Source organism: Apostichopus japonicus, chromosome 7 (genome assembly GCF_037975245.1).
Source record: "Apostichopus japonicus isolate 1M-3 chromosome 7, ASM3797524v1, whole genome shotgun sequence".
NCBI lineage: Eukaryota > Metazoa > Echinodermata > Holothuroidea > Aspidochirotida > Stichopodidae > Apostichopus > Apostichopus japonicus.
In genome coordinates this window covers 17,114,877-17,128,364 of record NC_092567.1, presented here as the reverse complement: position 1 = coordinate 17,128,364, position 13,488 = coordinate 17,114,877, and the positions used below count along the sequence as shown (strand labels likewise).

The window sequence follows — 13,488 nt, the reverse complement described above, 5'->3', positions numbered from 1 at the left end:
TAGACTAGGCCTGTAAACCTGTACATTGTGCACAATGAAATCATGGGAAGAAGCTTGCTAGACCTACAGTAGACTACGGATAGCGTAATGAAAAGTAAAAAAAATTATAAAAAGAACCAACGTCACTTGAAAACTGTTTGGAAGCAAAGTATGAACTTTCATTCCCAGTCGGAGCTGTACATAAGCTTTTAAAACCACTTGCCAAATCGGAATAGTTGCTCCCAGAATTCACTTGCCCTTTTAATTTTTTTTTCTTGCCCTGATAATTTATTTCTTGCCCCGAAATGACAGAACACGGAGTCTAGTAACGTGGTAATTTGTTTGTTTGTTATTTGTGTGCACTGTTGTTTATATACACTGTCAAATGTGTTTTACAACTTTAATATGACGAACTATGACAGTGATGCTTAACATTGTGATCATGTTCATATTCATTTGCATTAATTATTATTTGATGAAAAATTAACATTTGCAGCAGGATTTCTCAACTGAGATATGTTCATTCATTGCAATTATTGTAATCTACCTTTTCCTTTTTCTGTCAGTATGATTGACAAAATGCTAAATGAACTTGTCACTTTTATCGCTTTAAGTCTCCATACATGTAGTATATATATAGTAGAAAAAACTACAACATCAAGACTTTACATAAGCTGAGGTTAAGCAGATACAAGGCACTATGGCAAAATAGAAAAATAATCGAGTATTTTGGATTTGATCTTAGAACTGTATATCAGATCAAAAGTGGTCTTGTGTCATTAACCTAAATAGCGTGAAACTAGCAATATAGATGTTTATTGTTAGTAGTCTTCTAGGGCCGCTAGTACGATACTCTTCTGTGTAACGGTTGTCTGCGTATTACCAAGCCGTCATGATTTCCATGTTCAGCAAACTCTTTTAACTGGTTGAGATATGAACAAAACATATTAATGAATGCTTTTTATAAACAAACTGCATACTTCATCAGCTCAACCCATTTCCTGTAATAATTAGCAAACCTGATTTTAATGATGCTTTCACTGTGTGTTTACAAATGGAGGGAATGCTCCATGATGTTCGTGAAGAACTTCCGTACATGATAAATTCCTGTAAATAATGCACTTGCAAATACTGTACTTTTAGGGAACCACTTTACAGTTAATTCCCATTGTGATTTCGCATTGACAAGAGTCAATGGGCTGATAGTGTGTACAGTAGTTTCCATTACAAACAGTTAAGTCCTGTTGACTTACTGAATAAAAAGTGTTAAGATCATCTTCACAAAGGAACATTCTTGCGAAGGACGCATCAAGAATGATCTCACCAATATATGTTGATGGTTTGATAGTACATAGATATTTTGTTCGTATAATTTACACATCCATCACTTGCCCAATTGTGCAAATTGAGACAAGACATAATTATCACTTACCTTGACAACCGGGCAATTGTCTATCTACAGCCCGGCCATTGCGTAACCAACCACAAACTCATGCCTTTGGCTTTAGCTTCACTGTGAATTAGGTTAGGCCTATAGCCTAGGCCTGTTGACATGATAAAGTTTAGTCATTAGTGTACACAGTGGTACTTTTGGCCTACAGCCTGTACAGGCCTTATCTTTTATAAAACTAAAACTTCTCTAATATTGCTGTTTATAGCATTGATAAGTCATGTCTGTTCAATACGTCTGTTTTACTAAACAGTTTGGACCAACATGAACACATAGTCAAGATTACGTTACCACTTAACGATGTACAGGGCTAGCCTAGCCTCGAATTACCACACAGGCAATGCCAATGGTAAACAGACAGTACTGACACTTAACTCAGTAATAGGCTACAGAAGACGGTATGCATCTTACTACTGGACGACTGTGAGGTACTCACCAAAAAAATCATTTATCGTTTCATTCTCGAAAGCGACATCCATCTGAGAGAGATATGAAATCCAAAGACACCATTGATGAATACTTTAAAGACTATCCCTGTTAAAACATGAGAGTTGATATGCTTTCGTCAGAGGTCATACCATGTATCTTCCATTTTCCATTACTGTTGCATACGATACTGTGCAATCACACAATCGAAGTACATACGTACGTTCGATATCATCATATACAGTAAATATGGTGCTTTACCAATGATATATAAAACACTGATTCACTAGAAATACCATTCCTAATCATGAGACGTCGAATCAGTATGGGATTGGCAGCTGGTGTAAGGTATGGATTGCGTGATAATTTCCTTCTTAGAGAATACTCTGTGGTAAATAGTTATCATGAGAATAATTCAAATTCGAAAATTGGAAATAGGTCTTTATAGTAGAAGCGGTGTTGGACAATACAATAGAATAAAAATGTAATAAAACTTTGGTGGCCGCCATCTTTCTAGATCTTTGCTTTGCTATGCCTCTCTTATAGATTTTTCTACCGCTTGCAATTATATATTATTTACATGTATGACCTGTGTTAAAATCATCCTTGGTTAACTATTCATCAGGTGTGAAATGATATAAAGTGTCTAAATTGCTAAATCATATTTACAAATGTTAATTTTTTCACCCGCTTCGCCATAATTTAGAGTAAAGTAATTGATAATTTTTCATTACTGTTGCGCAGGTTAAACACTCAAGAGCTAAGCTTAGGTCCATTCGTTTGACGTTGCGGAAAGGTGCTGTTCGAGCATCTTTTCCACTGACATAAGCGTGACGTCAAGGAATGACGTGATGTTTCTATTTGAGCAAAGTAAACAATAAACTTGCTGGAAGTTAGGTTTATGAAACGATTTGTATTTTATTATTTTATTGACGGTTTTGTTAAAAGCCAAAGGTCATGTTGACTACGTGGACAGTTTCCGGCTATCTCGTTTTGTTTATGGCGTGGTATCAGACGACTTAGAGATCTTTTGAGACTTTTGAGAAGCAGCTGGGCTGGCTCCGTCAGTGTTTTCGGTCAAACACTCAATTGGCGCCTATAGTTTACAAGTAGTCGTCAAACGTCTGGTGCTACTAGCACTATTACGTACAGAACATGCCAGTGACGTGCACTGGTTTCAGAGGTGGGGATCAAATGCTATAAATGCCCCCGAAACATTTTGGTAGAGGTATGCATCATTAATTATGGGAGGACCAGCGGCGATTCGAGAATTTTATAAAGGGTGAGGGTGCCCCTGGCATCTTTGAAGTTGACTCCAATGACGAGCGGTCTCTCCTTGACCAAACAAATAATAATGATAATATTAATAGTTTAGACGTTAAATGGTGCAAGATCTGATATTCATTTTCACTGTAAATTAAAGGTAAACGCACAATTGTGCTATGAATCATATACACTTTAACCATTTTTGTGAGGTTGAAAAGGGGGCTCTGTGTACATACCCTCAACGTAAGGCAAAAGGCTTGGTCATTTGCCTCTCAAAGGCTTGGTACAGCGGTTAGAGTGTCCGCCTTACAACCCTTAGGTTCCAGGATCAAAATTCCGCCAGGAGCCAGATTCTCTTGACTTATTTAAAAATCGCTGCAGTGCAGTGGTGATGTGCGGAGTCTTAATTCCGTGGATTTGGTATTTCTGGTTTGTGAACTTGGGAAAGGGTTTTGTTTCTGTTCTTTATTTAGTTTCGAAACAACTTTGTTAGTCATGGCTGCACTGCAGTGATGTCGAATGGGGTGCCTTTGCCTACCTCAGTATTTTAGAAAGTCCGTCGGATGGGGACGTTAAATGGGGGTCCCGGGAGCAGGAATCGGAGCGAATTCACACCCGTGTCTCGTTATCATCTGAATACTTATCGAACAGAGAAGGCTAGAAATAAGCCGGTGTTCACCCACGATCTAACACGGATAGGAACACAATTATAAGCTACCGTAAGGCTTCCTCATCCTTGGGTCTCTAAAACTGAAAACTTGAACCTGAAAATCCTTTACTGGATCCGTACTGCCCCCGGGGCGTGGAATATTTCGTCAACGACTGAACATACCCCGGCTGAAAGTTTTACCACTGACTAATTACGATGGAGATGGAGAAGGCCTCTGCCTGCCTGTCAGGATTCGATGATTCATCCAATATCTGCGCTACTTCTATCGGTAACATTTTCCTGGTTAGCCGCCACGAATATTACTGATCTAGATAGCCGCAAAGTGGCGCCTAATGGTTTTACCATGGAGCTATAAACAGATAGCTCCATGGTTTTACATTGGCCCTGTGTAGCAGAAAATACACGAAAGCCACTTAATTGGTTTAATATATAATTTATCTTCAACGACTCATCATTGATTGTATGTGTTGGTAAAATATTATATGCAACGAGTTTAAGAGATTTTTTCTTTAATTATATTTTTCATGCTTACTTTATTCCTTTTGGCATTGGAAAGATCATTTCAAAGTCTTTCCAGAAAACTTTCAAGTTTATATTGGATAAAACGCATTAGAACTAATATTGTTTGTGCTTCATCAAAAACAAAACTGGAACAACAAAAGTGATAAAACGAGAAGAGAAGAAGCGAAACATAACATAACACAACATAACATAACATAAACGAACAACACGATAATGCGTCAATTATCAGAAAAAAATCAGTGTAAAGGTAGTTTTCGATGTTAGCCTCTCTGTCAAAATCGACTACACCCCCCCCCCCCATCCACCCACCCTCTCCATACCTCGATATTATCGACCATCTATAAATCACATGAACTTTTTCAAAAAAAAGAACAAGTTATATATTTTCTCTTTCTATTAACTGCAGTGATAATATGGGCAATCCGCGTAACTCACATTTTAGTCACAGCTTCATAATCTTGACAGGTTTTAAACCTCAATAATAAACTGATACATGTTAAGACCTGCATTTCCTTTTGACCTCATTTGACCTTTGACATTTCGATTATTTTCATTATTATTTTAGTTACATTACCTCGGGTACCGATTATCCATCAGTACTCGAATATTTTGCTTTCCGAGCGAGAGTAGCCACGGTGTAACAGTCTCGATGGAGTTTGGAAGCCGGGACGCAGGCAATTCGAATTGGAAACATGTTAGAGGGCGCCATCTATTAAGAGATATCAGAGCCGTATATAGAGATACGGCTCTGGTAGTTATTTAATGTAGTGTGTCTGATGTAGTGTGCTGTCTGAACTATATAAACTTGGATATATACATTGGATATATAGTTACTATATAATAACTACGGTACATAGTTAACTATGTAGCTTATATAACTATATAATTGGTTGTTTATATACTGCGCTGTACTTCTATGTTACTAAGTTAAATGGTAAATGACGTATTGATCTTGGAGATTCAAGCTGGGATGATCAATAGGCTTATATAGTTACAGCATTAGCACACTTCTCAATGCTGGAGGTCTATAGTTCATGTTAATAAAGAGGTTCAATATCATAATAGCCACACTCATAAAACTCCTAAACAAACACCAAGTAATAAACTTAGTAACACACAAACTAAACTTCCCACTCTGTATTTATGCAATGAGATTCATTCTTTCAAGATTGATCACAAATTTTGCATTGTTTGATCCAAACAATAACATAAAAAACGTTTTGCAATCAGTTTTTAATAACATTAAACTCTCACCTTACAGGAATTTATGCCATTTGTACATAATTGTCATGTTTTAATAAAAGATGATTTTCATATCACAATCCATCAATTACATTCCTGGAAGGGAAAGATGACAATTATATAAGCCCAATTTTTGGTACCAAAAGTCTTCAAAAAAACAATTCTTCAATTAAATCCTACACATATAGACTTTAAGTGTTCATTTAACACCAAATTTGTTTTAGTTGCATTCATTCAAACTTTTGCAGTGGAATTGCTTTTGACCCAAGGAAATTAATTAGTGTGTTTCCGATATAATTGTATAACTGTAATTAGTCATTCAACCGAGATATTGTCATACAACAGATACCAGCAAACTTGTGTGCAATGAAAATCACCGCGAATGATATGAGGTAATAAGTATACTCACTTTGAAGTATGAACAATTCCTGTTTCGCTTCTGAAAGAAATAACATTTTAATTTTACGACAGGATCTAGTCGCTCCTTTACTATGAGGTAAGTCGATTTAAACAATTCATTTATTCATTATTCAATGTTCATAACGTTGAAAATTCATAATTTGCTTTTGGTATCATGTGAAGGTGTCCAGGTGACAATATGTTCAGAATTGAATAGAATTATTAAGCTACAAACTCGCGACTAAAATATATATTTTTTTAAAGTAAAATTGAGGCGCAGATGAATTACAAAATGCATTAGTTACAGTTAGTGTTTCTTCTTCGTTGACCGATTAAACATTCGTGTACTCGTTTTCACTCAGGTGGCCTAACCATTAAAGAGTGCAATTTTTCCGTGTCAGGAATTTGTCTGATATTTTTCTTCACGACAAAAATATTACTATGGTCTGTTTGATGAGAGTATATGCAGTAACTTAAAATATCATCAGTATTGTCCCTAAAATTGCTATAGGTTTCCCCGGAATGTTGTGGTCTTTAAACGTATTCACAAACATTGAATATTGTTAAAATACACAATCTCAATTTGAGTAACTAATTTGATTGCAGCTGTAACATGTTTTTTTTTAAGGAAATTGAACCATGGATGACCATTATTATCAGTACATGTATTGAGGATATATATATATATATATACACATACATACATAAACATACACACGCATATGTCATTATGTCATATATATTTGTACATATTGAGGTTACATATATAGTTCAATACAAAGCACAAATATTTATATAAAAAGTTAAGTTATTAATAATTTGCATTACAAGAGGGTTTATTTTGTAACAAACAAAAACAACGAACAAAATAAGAAAATAACACAAAACACATATTGCACACAAGAAAAGAAACATATATGATTGCATGCTCTGCTATATTTAATTGTTCTCTTATGCCCGAAGCATTTTTTTGTCTGACAAACCTATGATTAGGCCCTTATATTTTCTGACGACCAATACTCTACGGTATTGCAGTTGGCATATTCTGATAACTTTACAAGCGAATTGAGCTTGTTGATTGCTCGTTGGACTTTTTCAAGCGTTTTAAATTTATTATGTGATAACAAGAAAACGAAAACTTAGCCGGGTTGGTCAATGACGCGCTTGTGCTTGTATAATAATATTCAAACGAGTAAAAAGAAGGCAAAGTCAATCGAAAGCTGTTTGGATTCGTTTTTTTGTCAACGGCATGACCTGCTTGCTCTACCACGCTTGAACGCTACCACGGTTTTTCACAGCAAAGCATCCAGTATTCCACTATCTCTCTAGTCACCAATGTTATCTTGTATGCGGGTTTCATCCAGATATTGCCGTCCATCGAGACCGTAAATAGTATGATGAGGACGTCGTTCCCTGGCAAGCATGACTTTATACAATTATACTTTATACCTGCATACATATCTAGATACTCAAGTTTATACACACACAAATACACACACATACATCCACACATACATACATACATACATTCATCGTGTTATACTTGCAACATGGTTCTCGCTGCATACATATGCTTCAGAGTATCACATTATACACCAATAAAGTATATTGTTCATCTTACTGCAGGCTTTAATTCCAAATTAGAGCTATATTAACATCGGCCCACACTATATCTTGCATTGCGGAACACAACTATTTGCACTTAAATGCGACTTAAAATTGTCACTTAAAAAGTTAACGATGGTTTCCATGTTCGAATATAAACTACTTTTCTTCAATGCCCAGCTAAACCGCTTCCTAACCCTTTCCATAAGCTATTGAACACCAACACACACGGATAACAAAATAATAATAACAACAAAAACAAAGACAAAAGCAGCGGCAGCGACAGCGACAGTAACAATAACAATAAAAACAACAACAACAACAATAATAATAATTAAGAAAAACAATTGTCATTTTTTTGTTGTTTTAAGTTATTTTTTCAACGCAATTTATATCGTGATTCACCAACACAAACGACATGAACATTAATTTCTGCTAGCTTTTGCCTACAACCAATATTTTTTCCATCACACTTTATCTTTCTCCCTCAGGTAATCCACTGCGTCTCCGAAAAAGAATGTACAAAAATAAAACTGAACATTGAATTCACGGCTAACATATCTCTCAAGAGCCAAAATGGACCTTACTACTACAGGAGAGGATACCGAACTGCTCAATAAAGCTACCTCGGCAGATGAAAGGTACGCAACCGAAATTGATGGGGCTCTTTTTATTATTCTGGGCTGAAAAATGATGTCCAGAATTTCACATTACTCCTATTTGCTGAAGTTTTACTAAATTTAGTTGAAACTTCTTAGACAAAAGCGTAGGTTAATTTAAGGATGTGATGTTTCTTTTTTTTTTAAATTAAGCGGAAGGAAACCGTATGCACCAAAACCCTTTCTTCAGATAAAATGAGACATGTCTTGTTACAGAGTATAGAGGCGCAACCACGACTTTACAATGGATGAGGGTTGGGGAGGGCGGGCGGGTGGGTGTGGCTGGGGTAGGATAAGACGTTATGTCGTCCTGGGGGGATATGGAAAGTGTAACTCCTATTCCTCACCAAGCCTATAGCATTACACATTATAGCTCTATACATTATCTTTGAATTATGCAATATATATATTTTTTTGTGACATCGTTATGGAACAAGGAAGTGTAATCTATTTCAATATCAGCAAACGATGCATATCGGATTCCCCTAATTCACGCTTCCCTCCACAATGTGTCGACTCTGCACGTGTCAATACCAATTTTATAATAAAAGTATCAAAATCAACAACAAACAAATAAAAACGTCAAATGAGAGATATAGATACAGGAAATACCACCGCACTAGATCATGATAAGCAATCTAAAAGTTAATTAGTCAATTAAGTCAAAACTTTAATTAAGTATATTGGAATTAGTGGTGCTATGCCGATATTCATTGCTATACTTTTGCAAAGACGCCTGTAAAGAAATATGATATTTATTAAATTTTGAAAAAGGATGTAGGTTGACCGAGATATGATGTTTTGAAACAATGAAGAGTTAGTTTTTCAATTTTTTCTCTCTGTTTTTGGACGGGTTTCTCTGGGGGTGGGGGGGGGGGGGTTTCGATGATAATTCAAATGTACAATTCTCGATTGATCTAAGTACGGCTAGATTTTTTGGCAAAAAAAGTCAAAATGTAGAATTGTCACCACACTTTTTGAATTAAAAGTTTGAACCAACATTTTGGAAATAAACATCAATATCACCTCCCTAAAAAATACTATAGATCTGTACTTTACATTTATTCTAACACTCTGACTAAGTCTATAGCTAGAAGGGTTGGAAAGAAACAAATTTTTTCAAAGTGTAAGGTTTTGGTGGAGCGGGGGGGGGGGGGGCACTATCCGCCTAAAAAAAAGCGTTGAAACTGGCTGAATTTCAACGACTATTGCACCATCTATATTCTCGTTTTACTTTTCAGACAAGGAGGTGACGATTGTGGCCCTGCAGAAGTCGGATCAGAACCTCTCAGTCCCAGGAAAGCTATCAAACTAGTATGGGATGTCTGCACAAGACGGATAGGTATCTGTTTTAGTCTACTAGCTGGAACAACAATCGGTCTCCAATTGTCAACTGTGAAGGCATTACCGTCGATATCACCTTACCAAATCATGTTTTTTCGATCATTCTCATTTTTCATATCAATTTTATGTACATCTTGGCAAAAAAGTGCAACGTACGATGTTTACGATCTGGTATATTACTTTGGCTACGGCATAAGTAATACGTGCGGACTCATGTTGACTTACGTAGCGTTGCAGTTTGGACATGTTGGTAATGTGACGGCCATCTCATTAAACCTACCGATCCCAGCGGCGATTCTCGGTTATTTATTCCTTCAAGAGTCCATCACATGCTATGATGTCGTTTTATTCATCGTTAACCTGACAGGAATCGTTTTAGTCACAAAACCACCCTTCATTTTTGGATTAGATATTACTGACACCGAGATCGACACCGCCGAACCTTCCAAAAGTTATGACGAGTTCTACGGCGCAATTATTTCTATATTCGCTCTACTTGGGATAGTGGCGTCAACAACCTTCTCTAGGAAGTTAGCTTACAGAGGTAGTTCAGATGCCTCCCTCGTAACTGTCGTGACTGCAATATGTGGTGTTGTGCTATCGGGGGGAATCCTTCTATTTACACAAACTTGGGATCCTGTGACATCACTAACAGATATCACTATGTTGGTCGGGATATCGACTTTATCGCTCTTGGCAAATTTGTTCATCGTCCTTGGACTTAAGTATGAAAATGTATTATTGGTTTCAGTATTAATAACGTTCTGTGTTCCAGTCTCGTTTTTGGTTGGGATTTTCGTGTTACAAGAGATACCCGATCTGATTTCTATTATAGGTGCCGGCTTGACTTTAATTTCGACTTTCCTTTGCTTGTGGAAATAATATGTATAGCCATGACCAATTTTCTAAGCCAAATTGGCACCGCAATACGCAAATCCATTGCGATATCTGTATGTTATTTTTGAAATCATAATATATTTCAAGTTGACAGTTAAAGCACAAGAAATCAGACTTCCATCATTTGGCAAAGTTCAAGTTAAAATGACCGTGTATAGTTTTTCTCCCCCTAATATAGTAAACCTTTAATTTAAGGAGGGGTATGGTGGGGTGGAGGAGGGGTATCTAAGATATGGAAAATTGTACTATACACAAATGTTATTAGAATGAATAAAACGAAATTTTCAAAAGTCCCAAAACTTATTTGACTAAAGGCCTGCTTGAAACAAGTTTATACTAGCAAGGCGTACAGTTTCTTTGCTAGGGACATGTTGAGTTAGTTTGGAACTATACAATCAATCGTCCGACTGTTTATCGCTTCTCGGCCTTTAGGCTAAGATCATGCGTAGTATCTGTTCCCTTTCTAGGGGAATGATGATGCACCACCCGACGATGATCACACAGTCACAGTCCCGATGCAAGGTGACTGGGTTGAGAGCGGATCAGTCGTTTGGTAGTTTGGTTTTCGTGTCCCATTTCTTTCCTGGGTGACTTTTCTTAAAAAGTCACTGTTGACAACTTCAATTGAAAAGTATTTTGGCAAAGAATGTCTTTAAAATTCATGCATAATGTTTGTTTCTTCACTGTATCAGAAACATTACCTCGAGAATGACTATTAAATGTAATTCGTGTAACATTATTAATATGTCAATTGTATGGTTTTAGTGTTCTATTGTACCTCATATTATAGGCGAAGTTAGGTCTAAGTTAATTTGTATATATATAATGATATTTTCTTGTCAATGATGTAGCGAATAACGGATTTGTCAGAAATTGTTTACATCGATTCGAAAATGAATCGTAAACTATACGTTTAATTAAATGTTAAATATATATATATATATATATATATAGGCTATATATATATATAGGCTATATATATATAGGCTATATATATATAGGCTATATATATATAGGCTATATATATATATAATGCTCTGTAGAACGAGGGATATGGTTTTAAACACCCATTTTGTTGCTTGGAAACGACTAAACGAATCTCGACATGTCAATCTTGCCTTCAGTTTTATCAATTTAGTTTTCGGCATCTTTTTATCCGATTTCACGATGAGCAATTATATTGCCAGTGGTAGTTTTGAATGATGTACCTCGAATGGTTCGCGAACCATCATGAAATATCTTAATTTATCTTCATAATTATCATTATAATTAACTTTCTAGTTAAAACGCAAACTTATCTTTGAGAAAAGAAAATGTTAACTAAGATATTCGCAAGTTTGAGAGGACTCTACGACTTGAGTCACATTGCTGCTGAAGATACGTTATCCAACACTTTTCAGATATCCAAAACTCAATAGTGTCTTATCTGAATCACCAAACTCATTCGTATAGTAGAAAACACTTCCGAATAAATGCAGGAAATGATACTGTATAAGGTAGGCGTTTACAATACTTAGAATGTTTGTAATATATTAACGCTATTTGCTGGTTTAAGTCCCGCAAAAGTAACATATATAGCTGCGTGCTGGTCGTCCTTTTGTAGTATGTTGAATGTTCCAGTGGGTGATTGGGGGTTTGTCTCTGCTGGCCGGTGGGCGTACTTACTTTTTTGTTGGCTCTTTTGTTGGCTATATATATATATATATACATCAATATACATCAATATACATCAATATATCTTCTGAAAATATGCTGGTTGGATGTAAAATTTCATAATAATGATGTAAGGCTGATTAAAGAGAAGGGTAGTTGCCCAAAGACGAGAATCAGGGAGGAGTTACAAATCGAATCTAACTGAAATCATCTCCATTTGGTGTGAAAATATACACGATTTGTTATATATCTTTACAGGACCTGTGGTGATGATTTATATTCAAACTCATTAACAAGACTTATAGTACCAGTTGGCATAACGTTCCACTTTACAAAGAAAAGAAAATACAACAGATTTGCCAACATGAGTGGTTAGGCCAGGAAGTCCTTAAACTGTCTTTCAGTTCTTCAGTCTGATATTGAGAAATTCGTGGCCGCCATCCTAACAGCCTAATTTCTTTCCTCAAACTCACATTATGTGTATTACTAGCTGACGTTACGTTCCATTTTACAAAAAAAAAAAAAACAATACAAAAAAAAAAAAAAAACAGATTTGCCAACATGAGTGGTTAGGTCAGAAGTCCTAAACTATATGTCATTCAGTTTCAGCATGACATTGAGAAATTCGTGGCCGCCATCCTTATGAACAGCTTAATTTCTTTCCTTCAAAACACCATGCCCTGTTATTTACCACAGCAGCAGGGCATACACCGTGACAGCCAACGCTGCTGAACAGATAACGAAACGATAAAGGAGTGTTAGATCAGTGGTTAACGCTGGTACTTTTCAATCATAATGTCCCGATTTCGAATTCGAGTCACTCCAAGATTAATGCATGTCGTCCGGTTACAGAGTTGTTGACAACTCATAATCATGGACCTTAAATATGAATCAAAGAGACTGACTTCGGTCAGCTTGCGGCAAGTTGATAAGCCAATGATGGCTACTTCGCGAGTTCCTGCTTGTAGGAGGAACTAAAATATATAGCCTACATACATACATCTACATACATAGGCCTACATACATTATGAGTACCTGTATGGGCATCCTTGTCGAACGCCTCACTGCATTTGGGAATAACAATAGCTGCATGCTATACGTTGTAGATAGAAATTAAAATACGCCCTTTCCCGTGACGTTTAGATTCCTGCAGGGCGTCGGGGTCACGTTAAAAGTACATATATAGCAGTACGTATAGGCCTACATTCTAAGTGTTCTGAAGAGGTGAATTATACTACGAAACAGATATACCTCTGATAATGTATGTATGTATATGTGATCTTCCCGCAAGCAGGAACTCGCGAAAGAAGCCATGGAGGCTTATAGACTCGCAAGCTGACCGAAGCCAATCTCTCGGCACACATCCATTTAACGTC

At 36.4% G+C, this 13,488-nt stretch overlaps 2 protein-coding genes across 5 annotated transcripts in view; one reads left to right on the top strand and one right to left on the bottom strand.

Annotated features, from left to right (window-relative positions):
• The window catches only part of LOC139969528 (myelin regulatory factor-like), a 64,203-nt gene extending 62,142 nt beyond the window's left edge, over positions 1 to 2,061 (bottom strand). For both annotated transcript variants that reach the window (XM_071974590.1, XM_071974591.1), the window contains exon 1: positions 1,866 to 2,061. In XM_071974590.1, the coding sequence (XP_071830691.1) occupies positions 1,866 to 1,908 (43 nt within the window). In that variant the 5' untranslated portion in view covers positions 1,909 to 2,061. The remainder of the gene's footprint in view (positions 1 to 1,865) is intronic.
• The window catches only part of LOC139969541 (solute carrier family 35 member G1-like), a 39,202-nt gene extending 27,829 nt beyond the window's left edge, over positions 1 to 11,373 (top strand). The window contains exons 1-3 of one of the 3 annotated variants that reach the window (XM_071974628.1): positions 2,165 to 2,203; positions 8,051 to 8,200; positions 9,460 to 11,373. In XM_071974628.1, coding sequence (XP_071830729.1) covers positions 8,136 to 8,200; positions 9,460 to 10,444 — 1,050 coding nt within the window. In that variant the 5' untranslated portion in view covers positions 2,165 to 2,203; positions 8,051 to 8,135 and the 3' untranslated portion in view covers positions 10,445 to 11,373. Of the gene's footprint in view, positions 1 to 2,164; positions 2,204 to 5,959; positions 6,052 to 8,050; positions 8,201 to 9,459 lie in introns of those variants that run through there. The other 2 variants (XM_071974627.1, XM_071974626.1) reach the window with 2 other exon arrangements.
• Positions 11,374 to 13,488: the final 2,115 nt, after the last annotated feature.